This window comes from Barbus barbus (genome assembly GCF_936440315.1).
Source record: "Barbus barbus genome assembly, chromosome: 23".
Classification (NCBI taxonomy): Eukaryota; Metazoa; Chordata; class Actinopteri; order Cypriniformes; family Cyprinidae; genus Barbus; species Barbus barbus.
In genome coordinates, this window is record NC_136751.1 from 25,450,449 (window position 1) to 25,469,475 (window position 19,027).

General features: G+C 39.4%; 1 protein-coding gene across 1 annotated transcript in view; it reads right to left on the reverse strand.

The window, feature by feature from the left end:
- pclob (piccolo presynaptic cytomatrix protein b) overlaps window positions 1-15,663 on the reverse strand; it is a gene marked incomplete at its 3' end in the record, with an annotated part of 69,140 nt that extends 53,477 nt beyond the window's left edge. The window contains exons 1-4 of the mRNA XM_079374277.1: window positions 15,540-15,663; window positions 13,006-13,784; window positions 11,624-12,499; window positions 7,613-8,512 (exon numbers count right to left, since the gene is read on the reverse strand). Coding sequence (XP_079230403.1) covers window positions 7,613-8,512; window positions 11,624-12,499; window positions 13,006-13,665 — 2,436 coding nt within the window. The 5' untranslated portion in view covers window positions 13,666-13,784; window positions 15,540-15,663. The remainder of the gene's footprint in view (window positions 1-7,612; window positions 8,513-11,623; window positions 12,500-13,005; window positions 13,785-15,539) is intronic.
- Window positions 15,664-19,027: the final 3,364 nt, after the last annotated feature.

The window sequence follows — 19,027 nt, forward strand, 5'->3', positions numbered from 1 at the left end:
TGTGGATTGGGATTGAATCCACATAGATTGCAAACAATGCTTTTACAAGAAGTGCAAGAGCTATAGTTTTGTGGGTCCTTCTTAAGGGTCTCTTTACAGAGTGGGCAAGTTTTTGGATGCTCCTCTTTCACTTGAGCTTGTAGAGGTTTGGATGATTGAGAATCTGGTGGCTTTTTCTGTTCTTGGCTTGGTGAAGGGGTTGGATTTGATTTTGCTGCAGTAAGATTTAGTTTAGTGTCTTGTGGAGCTACTGATCCTTTTCGAGATGTGGGAGGTGTTGGTGTTGTCTTATTCGAAGTCTGGGAAACTGCTGACCCTTTGCGAGAAGTTGGTGGAGTTTTAGAAGGTTCATCCTGGACAGCCGAGGAGATCAGATTGGATGTTGAGCTAAAGAAGGAGGAACCAAAGCCTAGAACCTTCCCAGAGACAGCAGACACAGTGGGCTGAGGAGATGATGACCTTGAACGAGAACCACCAAAACCAAAGCTGAAAAAATCAGAATCTTGTTTAGCAGAATCAGATTTAGGCGGTTCATCAGATTTGGCAGGTAAGACATTTTTCTGGATTTGGGCCTCTGATGTAGTTTCTTTGGAATATGCCAGATTGGGTTTGCCTTCTTGTTTCGCAGAAGCATTAAGTTTCTGATCATCTGCAACAACACCCCCAGTGTCTTGTTTTTTTGGTGATGCAGGTGGAGGTAATTTAGTAGTCTGATTTCCTGGTTTCACAACTGTAGGTTTGGGAGCTCTCTGCATCTGGCAGTTCAAACACAGCCATTCCTTCACCTGTGGGATGATGAAAAAGGTAACCATATAATTATGAGAAATAAAGACGACTATTGTTTCATTTTGAGATATTATAGACTGCGCATTCATAATAAATCAATTACCTTGCTGAAATGTATTTTCAATAATTGTGACTGAGAAAAAAAATCTGTATATATAATTATTTTCTCACCTCAGTTTGATGTGGCATTGGGTTGAATCCACAGAAATTACACACAGTGCTCTTGCAAGTAGTACAGGTGCTATAATTTGGTGGATTCCTCATTATTTCTGCCTTACAAAGTGGGCAAGCCTTTGGAGGCTCAGACGTGTGGTCACCATCTTTTACAGCTTTACGCTGAACTTCTGTCATTTTCTCTTCAGGTTTCTTGTCTTTCTGCTGATTTTCAACAGATTTAGCTCCCTGTTTTGTTGACACATCAGCTGATCCCTTCTGAGAACTAGCTGGTGTTAATGTAGTCGTCACAGGAGTATGTGAAGCTGATGAAACCTGCTGCTGAGTTGCAAGGAGTGTGGTGGAGGATTCATCTTGTACAGCGGTGGAGATAAGATTAGAAGCCGAATTCAACAGGGAAGAACCAAATCCAAAGACCTTCCCAGAAACACTGGAAGCAGCAGGTTGGGGAGAAGGTGATCTAGAGCGTCCAAAACCAAACAAGCCGCTCTCTTCTTTTGTGGATGCAGCCTTTGGTGAGGCAGTAGATTTTGTGGATAGAGTATCATCCTTCTGTGTTGGCTGTACTGGATTTTTGATGTCCTGCTGCTGGGGTGGCTTCTGTGTTGGTGGAACTGCACTAGCCTTATTAGACCCTGGTGTTGCATCTGCAGATAGTGGAGTCTTTTCTTTTTCAGTAGCATCTGTGGAATTAAGTGGCTTCTTCTGGGGTGGAACAGGAGTTGGTGTTGCTTTCTTTAGAGGTGATACTGGTGGAGGTACTTTGTCAGTCTCAGCTTGAGCTCTTTGCATCTGGCAGTTCAGACATAGCCACTCCTTTTTCTGAAATGGCATTCCAATAATCAGTTTAAAATTGAGCACACAAAGCACTACAAGAAACAAATTCACAATATTAAATTACTTTTTAATATAATTTTAATGCATTTTTTCATGCTTAAAAAGTCTAAAGTCATAAATGTTGGTGTTTTGTACACAGTACTAATTAAATGATAATTATAATAATGAGTATAAGGTGTCTTATGTTCAAGGTAAAAAGGCTGCTTACCTCTGTCTCAAGGGGCATGGGGTTAAAGCCACATAGATTACACACTGTGTTTTTGCACTCAGTACAAGTATTGTAATTGGGAGGCTCCTTCTGCAAATCGACTTTACAGAGAGGGCAGGCTTTGGGAAATGATTTAGTGGGCTCTGTCCTTGTTGTTTCTGGTAGATCTCTATCTTTTGTAACTGATACAATTGTTGGCTGTGCCTGACTGACCAAGGATTTCTTATCATCTTTTTTTATCTGTTCTTGTATATTTTCAGGATGTACTTTTTTGTCATCTGAAGGAAGCATTTTAGGAGAGACATCAGATCCTTTTGAGGAAGCAGGAGGTGTGCTGGTCTTGAGAGATGTCTGAGAAACTCCAGAAACCTTTCGTGAGTAAGGTGGAGTGGTAATCTTATCTGAAGTCTGGGAAACTGATGAGCCTTTACGAGAAGAGGGTGGGGTTGTAGTCTTAGCAGATAGTTGGGAAGATGTGGATCCTTTGCGAGAAGTGGGTGGTGTTGTAGAAGGCTCATCTAGAGCTGATGAGATCAGATTACTTGCTGAGCTAAAGAGGGAGGAGCCAAATCCCAAAACCTTCCCAGAGACAGCAGATGCTGCAGGTGGAAGTAAAGGAGACTGAGATCTACCTCTAGACTCTTCAGGGATTACAGAGGAGACAGGGACATGTCCAACTTGGGACTTTCCTTGTTCTTGCTGCTGTGGGGTAGCTCCTTTAGTGGTTTCTTCTCCTTTTTCTGCGACTTTAGTTTTTTCCCCATCTGTATTTTCAATGCTTTTAGAGTTTACTGCAGCTTCAGAATCCTTCTGTGAGGTTGGAGGAGTTGTTTTATCAGACGTTTGTGAAACTGTAGAACCCTTACGAGAGGTAGGTGGAGTGGTATTAAATTTACTGGAGATTTGTGAAAATACGGAACCTTTCCGAGAGGTTGGTGGTGTCTTATCAGACATTTGAGAAGATGTTGAAGCCTTGCGAGAACTAGACGGTGTTGTAGAGGACTCATCTTGAACAGCTGTTGAGATTAGATTAGATGCTGAGTTAAAGAATGAAGAACCAAACCCTAGAACCTTCTCTGAGACAGCAGAGACAGCAGGCTGAGGAGAAGGTGATGGAGATCTAGCTCCTCCAAAACCGAAGCCAAAGAATCCAGGTTTGTCTGGTTGCGGATCAGTTTTTTGAGATTCTGACTTTGGAACTTCTGCAATATGATGTTGTTTCATTTCTTTTTGGGTGGGTTGTTTAGTCTCTGCTAATGTTTGCTTATTGTCTTGTTTCCCTGCCTCTTCTGGTTTCTTATCCTTTTGAACTGCATCTGCTGGAAGATGTGGCTTCTTCTGTGATGCATCTGGAGTGGGAGTATCCATTTTAAGTGGTGCAACTTCCTTAGCGTGTGATTGAAGCTGTGCAGGATGATGTTCTGGTGCTTTCTTCATCTGACATGCCAAACAAAGCCACTTCACCTGTAGTTTTGTAAAGTAAATTGAATTAATCATTTTGTTACTCAAATTTACATTATACAGCATCCCAGACTTGGATTAACCACACTGCTTATTAACTTGCAATGTTCCAAGCCAGATCAAATCAATTAGATTAAAGAAGAGATGAATATTGTAAGATCTCCTGTCAACATAAAACTGTGGGTTCTCAAATTGCATCATGATAGTTAGCATTAAAGTCAGCATGAGCTCAAAATTTACACTATTTATTCTCTTAATGCAACTCACTGGTCTTATTGTAAACAATTAATTCATGTATTTTTTTTTCTTTGAATTTGCAATCTTTAAATCAGACTGTCTAAATGTGTTCTTCTTGTGATATGCTCTCTTCTCTGTGCAGGCATATGGAAGACCACACAGCATTTAAGATCTGCCTCCATTCTGGTATGCAATGTTTACTTTTCACAATCAACAGGCTTTGTCTGACAGTTCAGACAAAGCCATTCTTTCAACTGAAACGTAAGACAAATTGGTTAGTTTTTTTTTTTTTTTTTTTTTTCTTGTTTGATCAATGTTTTACTCAGAAATGTCACAATTTGTTAATCTGTGTTACTCTTTATTTTGATATTCCAGTTTAGACATTCTACTAACTATAAGTAACATTGCAACTATGTCAACTACCAGTTATTAAAGTATTAGTATACTGTCTGCTGTATCTGCTAACACTGTATTTTGATGATCACCGAGCACCCAACAGGCACAAGTACACATCAGCTCGTTCTACTAACCCTAACCTAACAGTCTACTGATACTCTAATGAGTTAGATGACATGTAGTTGCAAATTAATGAGTTAGTTGACGTAGTTGGAAAGTTACTTACAGTTAATAGATTGTCTAAAGTGGCCTACTGAAATAATGTGTAACTTAAAGTGGTTTGCAATGTCCATTCATGACTTTAACAAAACAAAATTCAAAAAACAAACTGTTCAACACAGCGACATTTTCTTACCTCATTTTCATGGGGCATAGGGTTGAACCCACACAAGTTACATACAATATTTTTGCATTCAGTACAGCTGTTGTATTGATCTTTCTTGAGCTCCACCTTGCAAAGTGGGCAGACCTTGGGAAGAGGCTTGGAAATAGGTGTCTCTGATTTATCCTCTTTTACTGTATTTGATGGCTCCTTAGTCTGTTGAAGTGATGGTGTCTTCTCCTCCTGTTTCTGTCCAATTGATTGTTTAGAATCTTTACTAGGTTGAGCTTTCTGGGAACCTTGCATGGTTTCAGAACCTTTTCGTGAGATAGGAGACGTTGTGTTGTTGTTGAACAATGACGGAGAGGCTGTAGAGCCTTTACGGGAGCCAGGAGGAGGTGCTGTTTCTGAAACTGACGAACCTTTGCGGGAGGTTGGCGGTGTTGTGGAAGGTTCATCCTGAACAGCTGATGATATCAGATTAGATGCTGTGCTAAGGAAGGAGGAACCAAAGCCTAAAACTTTCCCAGACACAGCAGAAACAGGAGGCTGAGGTGAAGGAGACCTGGATCGAGCCCCACCGAAGCCAAAACCAAAAAATCCAGACTCATCTTGATGAGGTTTGTCTGATTTCACCTGCTGAGATATCTTCGGTTGACTGAGCTCTTGTGGTATCACATCAGTGGGCTCCTTTCCCCCTACTACAGCTGTTTTCTGACCAGTTCTGGTGGCTTCTGCATTTTGTTTCTTCTGCGCAGATTCTGGAATGTCTTGCTCCTTCTTCTTTGGCACCGGGACTACTTTCTTAGCTTGATCTTGAAGCTCTGCATGGGAAGGCATTGATGCTCGCCGCACCTGACAGGTTAAGCAAAGCCACTCCTTTGCCTGCCAACAAATAAGATAGTTTGAGAAACTCCAGACAAATTGGTTTACACAAAGTTCTTAAACTTTGAGTTGAAATAAAATTATTGATGCAGTTTGATCATACAAAACACAGCAATATTGCTGAATTAGCTGTGGAATTATAATACAGTAAAAAATATTTTATATTAAAGGTATATACTCTACAGCAGGGCTAGTCAACTCCAGCCCTGGAGGGCCAGTGATCTGCACTGTTTACTTTCTACCCTTATTCAACACACCTGTTCAGAATTTTTAAATAGTCCTGAATACTTTTATTAGCTTGATCAGGGGGTTTGATTAGGTTTGGAACTAAACTCTGCAGGACACCGGCCCTCCAGGAGCCAAGTTGAAGAGCCCTGCTGTAGAGGCCACAGCTCATTTTCCAAATACTGAAATATCTTACCTCGGTTTGATGAGGCATGGGATTAAACCCACAGAGGTTACATACAATACTCTTGCATTCAGTGCAGGTGTTGAAATTAGGAGGATCTTTCTTGAGCTCTACTTTGCAAAGTGGGCATTCTTTAGGCAGCGATTGAGAGGACATATCAGCTGCTTGAGGCTTTGATGGAGGTGTAGATGGTGCTTTGAAAGGTTGAGATTGTATGGACTTCTTGTCTGCCAACTGCTTTTGAGAAAGAGGCTTATTTTCCACAGCCTGCATTTTTGTTGAGTCTTGGGATGCTGTAGATCCCTTGCAGGATGTAGCTGCTGTGGTATTGAGAGATGTCTGTGAAACCGATGAACCCTTACGAGAGGCGGGCGGCGTTGTAGACATCACAGAGGTCTGGGAAACTGTTGAACCTTTATGAGGTGGTGGCGGTGTTGTGGAGGACTCATCTTGAACTACTGAAGATATGAGACTAGATGCTGAGCTGAGGAATGAGGAACCAAACCCTAGAACCTTCTCCGAGACAACAGGTTGAGGAGAAGGTGATCGAGATCGAGCACCACCAAAACCAAAGCCAAAGAAACCTGTATCTTCTTTGGAGGAATCTGATTGTGTTGTGGTTTCGGATTTGACTGGGGTACTACTATCTTTTGGCTGTTTTATAGTTTCTTTCTGTGCAGGTTTTTCCTTCTGGAGATTTTGTACTGTAGACATAGTAGTGGGTTTTCCAAGTGCTGTTTTTGACTGGTCCTCAGTTCTACTGGCTCCTGGAGGAGGCTGATGTGGAGCTGTTTTGTCTTGCAGTGAGCCAGCATTAGTCTGTAGCTGGGGATTTAGACTTAAAGGTTCAGGTGCTCTCTTTATCTGGCAATTCAAACAAAGCCATTCCTTCACCTGCATGACCAAAATCACAACCACAAATCAGAATCAGAATCAACATTATTGTCCTTCAATAAATCAATTATGACCAGTAGAGTAAAATAAACTTTTTCTCTTACCTCTTTTTCATGAGGCGTGGGGTTAAATCCACAACGGTTACACACAATGTTTTTGCAATTGGTGCAGGTGCTAAAATTAGGAGGATCATTGGTAATATTGGCCTTGCAAAGTGGGCAGATTTTGGGAAGAGGCAGGGGAGTTTTGTCAACTTTTGCAGACAATGTTGGGTCTGTTTTTGCTTTCACAGAAGATTTACTGGATAGCTGAGGTGACTCAGAAATCTTTGTTTCTTGTTTTTGTGCAGTAGGTTGTTTAGTATCCCCTGTGTTTGAGGTCTGTGGAACAGCAGAGCTCTTCCGAGACGTGGGTGGTGTTGAGCTCTGGGAAACTGTGGAAGCTTTGCGGGAGGATGGTGGTGTTGTAGATTTCTCATCTTGCACAGTTGAGGATATTAAATTAGATGCTGAGCTGAGAAAGGAGGAACCAAAGCCAAGAACCTTCCCAGATACAGCACCCATAGCAGGCTGAGGAGATGGAGACCTTGACCTAGCACCACCAAAACCCAAAAATCCAGTTTCTTCCTTGGCTGTCTCGGCAAGAACTTCAGATTTGGCTTTTTTTTCTTGCTGCTGGGCTTTTTGGATTGGCAGAGTACCATTTGGAGCCTTGGTTTGTTGTTCTTCTAATTTCTGAGGAGGGTCAATTTTCTTGCCTAATTCAGAAACACCTTTTGTTTGAACTGAGGGTGAAGCCATTGGTTGAGTGGTAGGGATTTTGTTGGGCTGTGCAGTCTCCAGCTTTGGAGGTCCTGGTGGCTCCATTCCTCTTAGAGCTCTTTGAGTCTGACAGTTCAGACAAAGCCATTCTTTCAACTGAAACGTAAGACAAATTGGTTAACACAAATTCACATATATCATTCAAAACTTGTAAAAAGTATTAAAAGTCAACATAACAGTACCTCTGTTTGATGCGGTGTTGGGTTGAATCCACAGAGGTTGCACACAGTGTTTTTGCACTCAGTACAAGTGTTGTAGTTGGCAAGGTCCTTTTTGATTTCTACCTTACAGAGTGGGCAGGATTTGGGCAAGGTTTGAGGGCCTTTGTCTGCTTTTGGCATCTGTGAAGACGGTTCTGCTTTTTTAATTTGAGATATTGGTGCTTTGTTCTTTTGGTCTGCAGTTAGCTCTGTCTTTTTCTCTTCTTTCTGACCATCTGATTGATTAGCCTTTCCTGTAGACGTTGATAATGCAGCCCCTTGCGGTGATGCGGACCCTTTGCGAGACGTCGGTGGAGTAGAAGTCTTTAGGGAACTTTGAGAGACTGAAGGTGCTTGAGGGTTATTTGGTGGTGTCGTATAAGGTTCATCTTGAACCGCTGATGAAATGAGATTAGATGCTGAGCTCAGGAAGGACGACCCAAATCCTAGGACCTTACCAGGCATGGCCGAAACAGCAGGCTGAGGGGATGGCGATCGTGACCGGGTTCCACTGAAGCCCGAAAAGCCAAAAAATCCTGACTGTTCTTGCTCGGTCTCAGCCTGTGGTGTTGCTTTAGACACAGAAGGAGAGGGGGCATTTTTTGCTGTCGGTTGCTGTAAAGGTTTAGGAGAGGGAGCTTGCTTTGCTCCTGCTGCACTAGTCTGTTGTTCATGCATTTCCTTTTTCTGAGAAGCAGGTTGGTTGGCAGGACTAGTCTTTGTTGGCTGAGCCATGGGCTGTTTCTCTAAAGGACCATGTGTAGATTCCATCTTTTGAGATTTGCTGTACTGTATTTGGGACTTTATAGTGGCTTGTCCCGGAGGCTCCATTCCTTTCAGCGCTCTCTGTGTCTGGCAGTTTAAACAAAGCCACTCTTTTGCCTGCAAAAACATTACAAAATATAAGGAGTTATTTCTCCACATTTATTTTACAACATGAATAACAAATTATAAAAAATATATTTTATTTTATATTATTTTTAATATTGTGTGTGTGTGAGACTGATTACAATAAAAACAGCAGAAACTTTTTCTGTACTCTGAAAGTGTATATTCATTATTAATATAAATATTTAAATATTTCAAGCACACATAAAAAAAACATGATGTGAATTTATATATTTTGGTTACTTTTAGAAAAATGCTGCAAATGCTTTCTTGAGAATCCTTCCCAGCAAGCTGAAATTTGAATATGTTCATGTCAGAGCAGCCCTTACAACTACAGAACTCTCGGCTATAGAGTTTCATTACCCTGGAATACTCCTACACATCACAGACAACTGTAAAGTATACTGAAAATGCATATTCTGCCAGAGGCCTACAGGCCTACTTTTATAAACACTTTCCAAGCTACAACGATGAAACCACTGTATTGTTATCTCACACCAGCCCTAAGACACTCTTAAATGTGTCACTTCACTCAAATGTTTTCTTATCCTGAAAATGCAAGTTCTAGAGGCCGACAGTGTAGTCTCTCTGACTTTCCACTAAACTAGAAGGCTGAAACAAATATTTTCATATCAGAGCCCTCTGATGACCCATAAAGTCCCATTAGGCTACACAGAAAATCATTTGAAATATTTATAAATGGTCAATGGGCTCTTTTGTGTTACAAACAACAACACAACCATAAAATGTGGATTTGTGCAACATTCAGAACTGTAGTATTTGTGCAACATTCAGAAAAATTGTCTTATTTGCATAAGCTTACATATACACACATTCTGCGCACATTAAAAAAAAAAAAAAAAATCACAACTGACATATTACAGAAAAATCTGCTTCTGCACTGTGTTACTTTGGCATGCTGGGGGAAAAAAATCTGTAAATGTTCCTGTCAATTTTTTTATGATACATTTCAGAGTTTGAGCTGGTGTTAAATATGTATTAACTGTTTTAAACAGCTTTTGTTCGCTCTTTGCTATTTTGCTACAATGGATGTCTAAGGGTTAAATTAAATCCCCTCTGTATCTCAAAGTTTTATTTATTTTTGTGCTGCCTGAACAATTCTCAAGCACACGGCTCATCCTGAAGCCCAAATTTAATCTCTGGAGAAAGCCAGCAGCACTCTTTTTTAGGCCTAAGGAAACAGACCAAATCATTTAGATAATTTTAGCATGGGATAAAAATATACACAGATGTGTTGCATTTGCTAATTATCTAGACAATTCCCAGGTTTGAATATTTCATGATTAAACACTAACCACACAGTTGTGGCCATGAATGAAGGTGACCTTCATATCCGAGACATATTTTTTCACTATTATCTCATTTCAACAACACTGAGCACTTGACACTGAGCACAACAGAGTAGCAGATGCCACTGTAATCTACACCTCATCTCTGTGCTTTTGAACTCTCTTGGAAAAGTCTTAGATGTTATCTCCGAGGACTACCCACTGATCCTCTGTCTGCCGAGTTTTTGTCACACAGCTGGCCCATGTGACCCAATAGCCTTGGAGTCACCTTGCGAGGCTACACATAAACTCTGAATGGTTCATTACAGAGTCAAGTGTCTTTTGTGCTCAACACATCTTAAAAGATGAAATGGCCATTTAGGGGCCAAACTGGCATGCTCAAGACTTCCAGATGATGACAATAGAGATGGTAAGGGCTCTCTGGGGGACATACATTATTACAGCAACTTCACTGCTAAGACTAAACACATTGTTTGCCTTTGCTTGACTATACCAGTCCCTAAATATAAAACCTGATTGCCAAGACACAAAAGTTAGTCTGTGTTTTGGAAAACCTATAGTTGCAAACACAAACATCATTAATGCTAGAATTTTAGATGTATGATATTTGTAAAAAGTGTATGTTTATGGCCTCAAGAAAAATATTGATCCCAGCATGCCAGAAAGTAACCAACTCAACTTAATATTAAACATGATGAAAGTGATTTCAAATGTTTTGCTGACTTCAGCCACACTAAATCTCTCTCCAAAACCTTGCCCTCAAAAGACATATTGGCTAAATTTGTAATGGCATTGCAGCATATTATTCTAAATACAGAGAGTGTTTTCTAGTTTTTTTTTGACTGATTTTACAAAAAAAGAAAACATAAATCAAATAAGCGAAAAAATTTTCAGGACATCTATTTCAGTGATGTATCTGTTAGTACATAGTTTTATGTGGGGTATTTCAAATAAAAAGTTAATCTATACTTGTTAACTAATTTACAAACAAAATTAGGTGATAAAAAGGGAAACCAGCAACAGTGGTAAGACGTCTTCAAAATAAAAGACATGAATTCCCTAGGACTTCAAATTAAAAGACATGAATGCCTGAAAACAATGACCAACAAAATGGTTACAATGAAACAGTAGATCTAACAATTTCAATTGTGAAAGGAAAATCATAAATCCCCTTGGATCAAAACACAACACTAAAGCCCACAAGATCGACATGAATGAACCTTCCTCATCAAGACTATCTTGATGGCTTTGCTGGGTCTGGAAAGTGACTAAAGGCAACACAATGCATGGAAAGCTGGGAGGTAAAATAGACAAGCCACTAACTGCAATGTTTGACCCAGATAGATCATTAAACCTCATAACACAAGTCACTAAGCACAGAATGTCTATTCATTCATAACATCTATTTATTAACCAAAGCCCTAATGGATCTGTGAATCACTCTAATGCATAACTAAAAAAGAAAGAAACAGTGTGAAATTGCACATTGATGTTTTCGTTTTTGCCTTGAGAGTCATGCACTTTATTTTTGTAAGTTTAGGCAGGGAGTAGTCTGAGGTAATTGAGAATCAAGGCACATTTTGTCTCTCACACAGCCATTTTCGGTCTGCCTTCCACAAGACTGCCTCCACACAAACCAAAGACACTAGAAAATACATCCATCTTTTACAACAGAATCACTGGAATCACTGAGAACATGTCCTCTGAAATTGCTCTTGACATTTTCTGTCCACAGTTCATTGCACAAACCATAATGTGAACCTACTGCAAGAAAATGCATTCATCTGTTTCTTACCTCTGTTTGATGAGGCACAGGATTAAATCCGCACTGATTACACACGGTGGCCTTGCATTCAGTGCAGGTACTGTAGTTGGGAGGATCTCTTCTCAGGCTTGCCTTGCAGAGTGGACAGGCTTTGGGAGGAGGTTTTGGGCTTTGATCTAATTTAGTGGCCTGAGCAGATGAGGATTCCTTTGTTGTCATTGTTTTTTGAGTGTCTTGGGGTTTACTTTGTTGCTGTTGCATTTTTCCCTCCTGTGTCTGTGATTTAGGAACACTGATGGAGCCCTTAGTGGCCTCTGAGCCTTTTCTTGAGGAGGGGGGTGTGGAAGTCTTGGCAGAGGTTTGGGAAATGGTGGAACCTTTTCGAGAGGTTGGTGGGGTTGTGGAAGGCTCATCCTGGACAGCTGAAATCAAATTGGATGCTGAGCTAAGGAATGAAGAACCAAAGCCTAAAACCTTTCCAGAAACAGAAGAGGCACCAGGCTGTGGAGAAGGAGAGCGGGATCGAGCGCCACCAAAACCGAAACCAAAGAAACTGGACTCTTCTTCTTTTTTAGGGGGCTCAGTCTTTGATGGTGTCTCAGTTTTGGCAGGAGGAGCACCTTTTGTCGTCTGTTGTAGAGGAGGTTTTTGTTGTGACGTTTGCTGCGAAGGATGAGCTGCACTTGTACTGGACTGGCTTGATGGTTTCTGACCCTCTGTTGGTTTGGTTGGCTGGCTGGCAGATGGGGGCATCTGCTTACTATGAGGAGTGTTTTTCTTTGCAGGGTTCTGTGATGGTATGGAGTCCTTGGGCTGTGGCTGGGCTTTTAGCGTAGGAGGTCCGCTGTTTTCTGTCCCCCCCAGAGCTCTCTGCATCTGGCAATTCAGGCAAAGCCACTCCTTAGCCTGTGTATATGGAGGATACACAATTGTTATACAATTGCTGGTTTTCAACTTAACAAAAAGTTCAAATTAATCAGTTGTTTTGCATTGTTCCGCACAGAAAGACAATTTTATACAGTGAAAAATATTAGGATTACTTATTCATTGTTGCATTGATGAAAAACTCTATTTACTTCTTTAGTGAATGGTGATAAATAATTGTGAAAAATATGAGCTTTTGGGGAAAAATAAAAATTGTCAAAGAGTTAAAACCATCACAGTCCAATAAAACATGCTTCAGAGACAGTGGACTCTGGACTGAAACACATGATGGTGGACCTTCATTTGAAAAGTGACATGTAAATCTAGAGAGGTCTATTATGCAATGCATAGAGATAAAGATCTTGTTTCTTTTCCTTTTTAATAATAATAAAAAAAAAACTTAAAATGAGGCATGTATATTGTATACTACTGCTTTATGTATCATGCTAATACAGATAAAACTAAATGAGTTGGGAATTTACACTCACGGTTGCATCTGGAGGACTGAATCCACACATGTTGCAGACCATTGATTTACACTGTGTGCAGGTGTTATGGTTGGGTGAGTCCTTGGACTTAAGATTGAGTTCTGTATTTTTACAGACTGGACAGAGGGATTTCACCCCAGCTCCAGGTCCACCTTTCATCTGAGGCTCTGCTGAAGGAGGCCTTGAGCCAAAGGCACCTCCTGGATGAGACCCAGGTCCACTCGGGCCTTGTTGTTGAGGTCCACCTTTCCCAACACCCTGCTTAGGAGATCCACCCCCACCTGCTCCTTGTTGCAATCCTCCCCTGCCTGCTCCCTGTTGTGGAGGACCTCCCCTCCCAGCTCCTTGCTGTACAGGACTTCCCCGTCCAGCTCCTTGGGGTTGAGATCCACCCCGTCCAGCTCCTTGGGGTTGAGATCCACCCCGTCCAGCTCCTTGGCCTCCCCTTCCCACACCCTGTGTCTGCTGTCCACTTTGCCTCTGAGGCCCCTGTGAGGCTGGTTGGCCATTCCCCTGCTGTTGAGGATCCTTCTGCTTTGAGGGTCCTGGAGGCTGCTGCTGTTGTTTTTCCCCCTCATCCCCAAAAAGACTGAACTTGTTTACAGCAGAGGACATTGCATTTAGAGGATTCCCCCCACTCAAAAAGTTGGAGGAGAACATGTTGGCTGTTGGGAATGGGGCTCTGAAGACTGGTGTAGGAGAGGGCTGGGATGGGGGGAGCCCAGAGGAGGGAGTCTTTCACCAGTTGCAGTTATCCCTCACATTTACCTCCAGTGTCCCTTAGAAAATAGAAAATGGACAATGAAAAGAGAGAATTCATGCATCACTTGTGTTTTTATTGCATGCATATATACAGTATATAATATACATACTAATAGTAAAATATTAGTAGTTCCAGACTCCATAAACAAAATGATTTAATACCATGTTACAATTTAAATATACTTCAGTTCTGCCTAAGACAAAATGGGGTAAAATGAAAATAGTATTTTGACAGAAAGTTGTTATTTTCAGGCATAGTTTAGCCAAGTCGTCTTCTTCAAAGCAAGTAAAAACCTAATTTATGAAAGAGTTGTACCTAAAACAAGCAAAACATTTAAACAAACATTTGTCAACTTCATAATTCATAATTGTTAACTGACATGTAGGGGTTGTAGATGGTAGATGATCAATCTCACAGTCACGATCTGCAGTAATCACACTGACACATAACATCCAGTCAGATAGAGACTCCCTTACTGCCCTGATCATCATGTATCCCCCCTTTACTTAATCTAAAACTATTTTAATCAGCACCTTTTTATTATATAGTTTACATGATCTTCTGTTACCTGGTGTTCTGAATGACATTGTGCTGAAATGCATAAAATATTGACAACATATATGTTATAGACCATACTATAAAAACAATACATTGATAAAAAAAAAAAAAAACAGTCCATGCCCATGGTATTTGATAACTACAATCCAAATTGTGAGTTAAGATTCTGCTGTTACAGTGACAAAACTAATGGCAGTTTGGCAAATAAACAATTTTACAACGCATATTGTTTATCAACATGTGTAATACACTTTTAAAAAAAATCCAGCATGAACAGCGATGAAACACTTAAAATCTCGTGTAAAGCATGACTGCATTCGCCCTGTAATTGACGGAGCGGTTGGACGTTTCCCTTCAGCACCCTGGACAGCGCTCTACGCTCAGCTCATGCGTCACGTCTCTCTGCCTTTCAGCGTGAAATACAACACGCCATACCATTCACAGCAGTAACTCTACGCGGACACATTTATGATGAGGAACTTTAAGGGGTCAGTGGGTTTTCTGTGTGTATTTATTCACAAATGTAGAAATGTTTTGCAGTATACCGCGCGCCATCAATATTAAAACCCGATTGGCGACCATTAACCTGATATCAACGTTAAATTGTCACACTGTGCTCCTCTAACAGCCTACAAACATATATTGACAGATTATTGTTTTTTTTTTTTTCTGCTTCTGCTCCTTCAAAAGCAACATCTATAGCCGTCTACAAAAATCCTCCGTCGGCATATCCGGGTTGTAAGAAAACTTAATGTTTCGTTATTTACATGATTGGCAGTTTTAGTTACACAAAATCAAGATGTTTTTGCTCCAATTGACCAAAAAAAAAAACAAACAAACAAAAAAAACGCTGTAATATTATAGGTTGGTTATTTGATATGAGGCTGTAGATGGTAGATGATCAATCTCAGACAGTCACGATCTGCAGAAATCACACTGATCTCGCCACATAACATGCATTCAAACGGAAAATAAAAGAGCAAACAGTGAGAAATGGAGGTTCCCCCACTGTCCATATCATGATTTGCCCTTGGATTTCCCAGCCTCATCACTAAACCCGCATCCTTCCGAAAGCATTTCCAGACTAGAAGTATTCCTCTACTACAACACACACCATAATCATCCTTCCTCAAAACTACCACTGTGATCAAATGGAAAAACATGATTATTTTCATCAGAATGGCCAGCTGAAGTGGTACAAACAGCATCCTACCTTACAGCGTGCGAGCATCATTATTTATTCTCCCATTTCTGTCTCTCCAGTGCTGTTTGGTGATCGGCTACTCGGCGTCTAGGATGGAGGTTACACGGATCTGAGGGCATACCCGCTTTCACAATCGCCCTCTCTGCGCATGCGCCGCAGATGACAGGTGATCAGCATACATCACCTCGCGAAAATTGAATTTAAAGAGACATAATCATTCGTCTTTGACAAACTGTCCGCTAATAATCGGCTTCCGTTTGTTTGGACATCTGTTAGGGGTTTGTTATCGTTTGGGCAAAAAAAAAAAAAAAAAAAAAAAAAAAAAAAAAATCATTTATTATAATTTTAATCATTTTATTATTAAAGCACATAAGAATGTTGACAGTGTATTAGTATAAATAAATAAACAAAACATATTATTAGCTCCATATTATTAGTATTATCACAATACAGTTTTTTATCAAATGTTTAAACAGGCCTATATTTAATATTATTACCTGTATGATAATGATGATTAATATTGTTGTCACCTAGTTAACCTCTTATCTTACTTTAATCTAAATGTAAAAGCATATAAAGAAAAGGTGGATACTTTAGTAATGAATATAACAACGAACAAAAAATCTAAATAAAAACATAACTTCAATATTATCCACCCCACTGTCAATACACAATGATACTTCTGACCAATAAACAAGCAATTCTTCATAACACATAAATAATTTATATGATTTCAAATGTTTCAATGATCTTCAATGATACTTTAGATAAATGCTTTTCTAAAGGAAACTATACAAAGCCACATAAGTAACCTATATGTAAAATGTAAAAATATGTAAATTGTTGTGCCAGAAAAGATAACCATTTCATTTACATCTTTTGTGCTTGAATGAAAATACATACATACAACCCTTAGGCAACAGTGTGCAACAGAAGGTTAAACAGCGACAACAACAACATAAATAAAAATTATTATTATTATTATATCAGCTTCTAAGAACTGTGCACTGGATGCAAGCTGCTATGACATGCAACCTGGTTTATGTATATTAATTTAGAAGGTCAACTGTAGTCAGTATAAAAGAATGAGCCTGTTGCAATGTCCTAAATCGGTTCACCTTCAAATTCACAGTAAACATTGATGGGATATGACAATCCATGCTCTCACTTGTCTCTTCTACTTTTTCCTCTATTCCTGCTTGTCATTTGTCTGTGCACTCACTCACATGTAGCATCATTCAATTCTCAGGGAGTGAGAGAAGCATGCTTTTTCTCTGTCTGCATTATAGTTTTTTTGCCTGGCAGGATCAGATACGGTCCTGGGAGAATCTAATGTGCTCCACTCTACTGCTAATGGTCGATCCATAAAAGACCATCAGTGCTGCCATGCCAGCACCATTACCTGAGTCTTGCTGCCCCATCCTTCTTCCAGAATGGAGCTCTCAACAGTCATCAGACTTCAAATATTTCAATAACTGGCCAATACAAGATCTCCTCTTTCCTAATGCCCCAAAAGTAACTGGTTGCATTATAATTGTGCATAGTCAGCAAGTTTATTTTTATGCAGTAAATAGTTATGGTTCTGCATTGGATCACCAATCTGTGGCAGTATTTCTAAACTAAAAAGTGTTCAAACCACAAAGAAAGCAAAGCACCGTAAACATCTAATGAAGTGTTAATTTCTTCTTTACTGAACAGTGATTCTTTCCCATGAGATCCACTGATTTTTTTTAAAGCATTACATTTAAAAAGGGCTGTTAACTGCTTTCACTGAATTCAATGTTTGCAGAGCATGAGTGGCCACTTCTCACATCCACACTGTCAAGGGCCAGACGTTCCTTATACAGTAAGTGCTCGTCTTCTATTTTTATTCAGGCTTTGAACTGAGCCAAACTTGTACCTTTTCAAATCAAATGATTTTATTGACACCATATTCTCTCTCTATTTTCCCCCTTTTCTCTAAAATTTCTAGTTGCTAGTGGAGCCCAATTGCTCACTCAAAAGCCAGACTGAAAACCATGTTGGCTCGAGGTCACATAAATCAGGAGTGCCTGGCTTACTGCCCAGGTGAGTTTTCTACAAGAAACATTTGATTCAAGACTGTAGACCAAGCCTGTCACCCAGCAAAGTGCTGAACAAGAGCAGTCTAAACAATCTGCCAAGAAACTACACCACAGATTGCATCCCTTCAGCATCTCTCTGGGGATTAAGTCCAAAACCATAACTGCCATTTACTCCTTCCAATGCAAATTAATTCTCATCACTTTAGAAGAAGCCCTCAATCATTCTGAGCTATAGTCTAGCAATGCCTTATGGAATAATCATATATCACCTCACTGTAATGTGCAGAGTCAGATGATATTGGGAAGAATGTCTCTTCCAGCAAAGTCAGCATGTTCTGAAACCATATCATTAATGGATCTCACCTGCTTGCTTTGAGTTTGAAGTTTGAAGATCCAAAATTAAACGTTTATTCACCCATAAACCAGAGCTCAGAACTAAACCGAGAATGCATTTTAAATTATAATCCAATTAGTGAATTTGATTTGAACTTGAACTGCAGTAGAAATCAGGATGCAGATTTGCAATTCAAATGTAAATGGAAGTAGAATAAAATTAGTTTTAATATTATATAAAAGTAATTGTTTAACATCAAGTCTTTTTGAACCTTGATTTAGAATAAGGCTTTTTCAAATGTTTTACAGTATGATGGTACAGCAGATGGCTAGAACAAGAACAGTAGAACAATATGATTAAACAATAAATAGAACAATAAAACAATATGACAGACAAAACAGATAGAATTACAGATAGAACGACTGACAGAATGATACAATGATAGAATGACAAAAATAGAAGGTTACACTTTATTGTACGGTGTCCTTTTTACAATGTAATTGTATATTAGTTATACATTTATTATATTAAGTTATTTATTAAGTTATTATATATGTACTTTTTATATGGGTAGGGTTAGGATTAGGGTTTGTCTTAGGGTTACTGCATGTAATTATGCATAATTTATTGTTACCTTAAAATAAAGTGTTACCAAATAGAATGATAGATGTAATAATAGAATTACAGATATAATAATAAATAGACAGATAGAGCCATAAATATGACGACTCAACAGATTTAAGACAATTTACAGATTTAACAGATTTAAGTTAAAACAATAGAACAAGATAGATAGATAGATAGATAGATAGATAGATAGATAGATAGATAGATAGATAGATAGATAGATAGATAGATAGATAGATAAGAACAAATGATTGAACGATAGATAGGTAGACAGACAGACAGACAGACAGACAGACAGACAGACAGACAGACAGACAGACAGACAGATAGATAGATAGATAGATAGATAGATAGATAGATAGATAGATAGATAGATAGATAGATAGATAGATAGATAGATAGATAGATAGATAGATAGATAGATAGATAGATAGATATTCCACTGAAGAAATAAAAATCATTGTAACAGTATT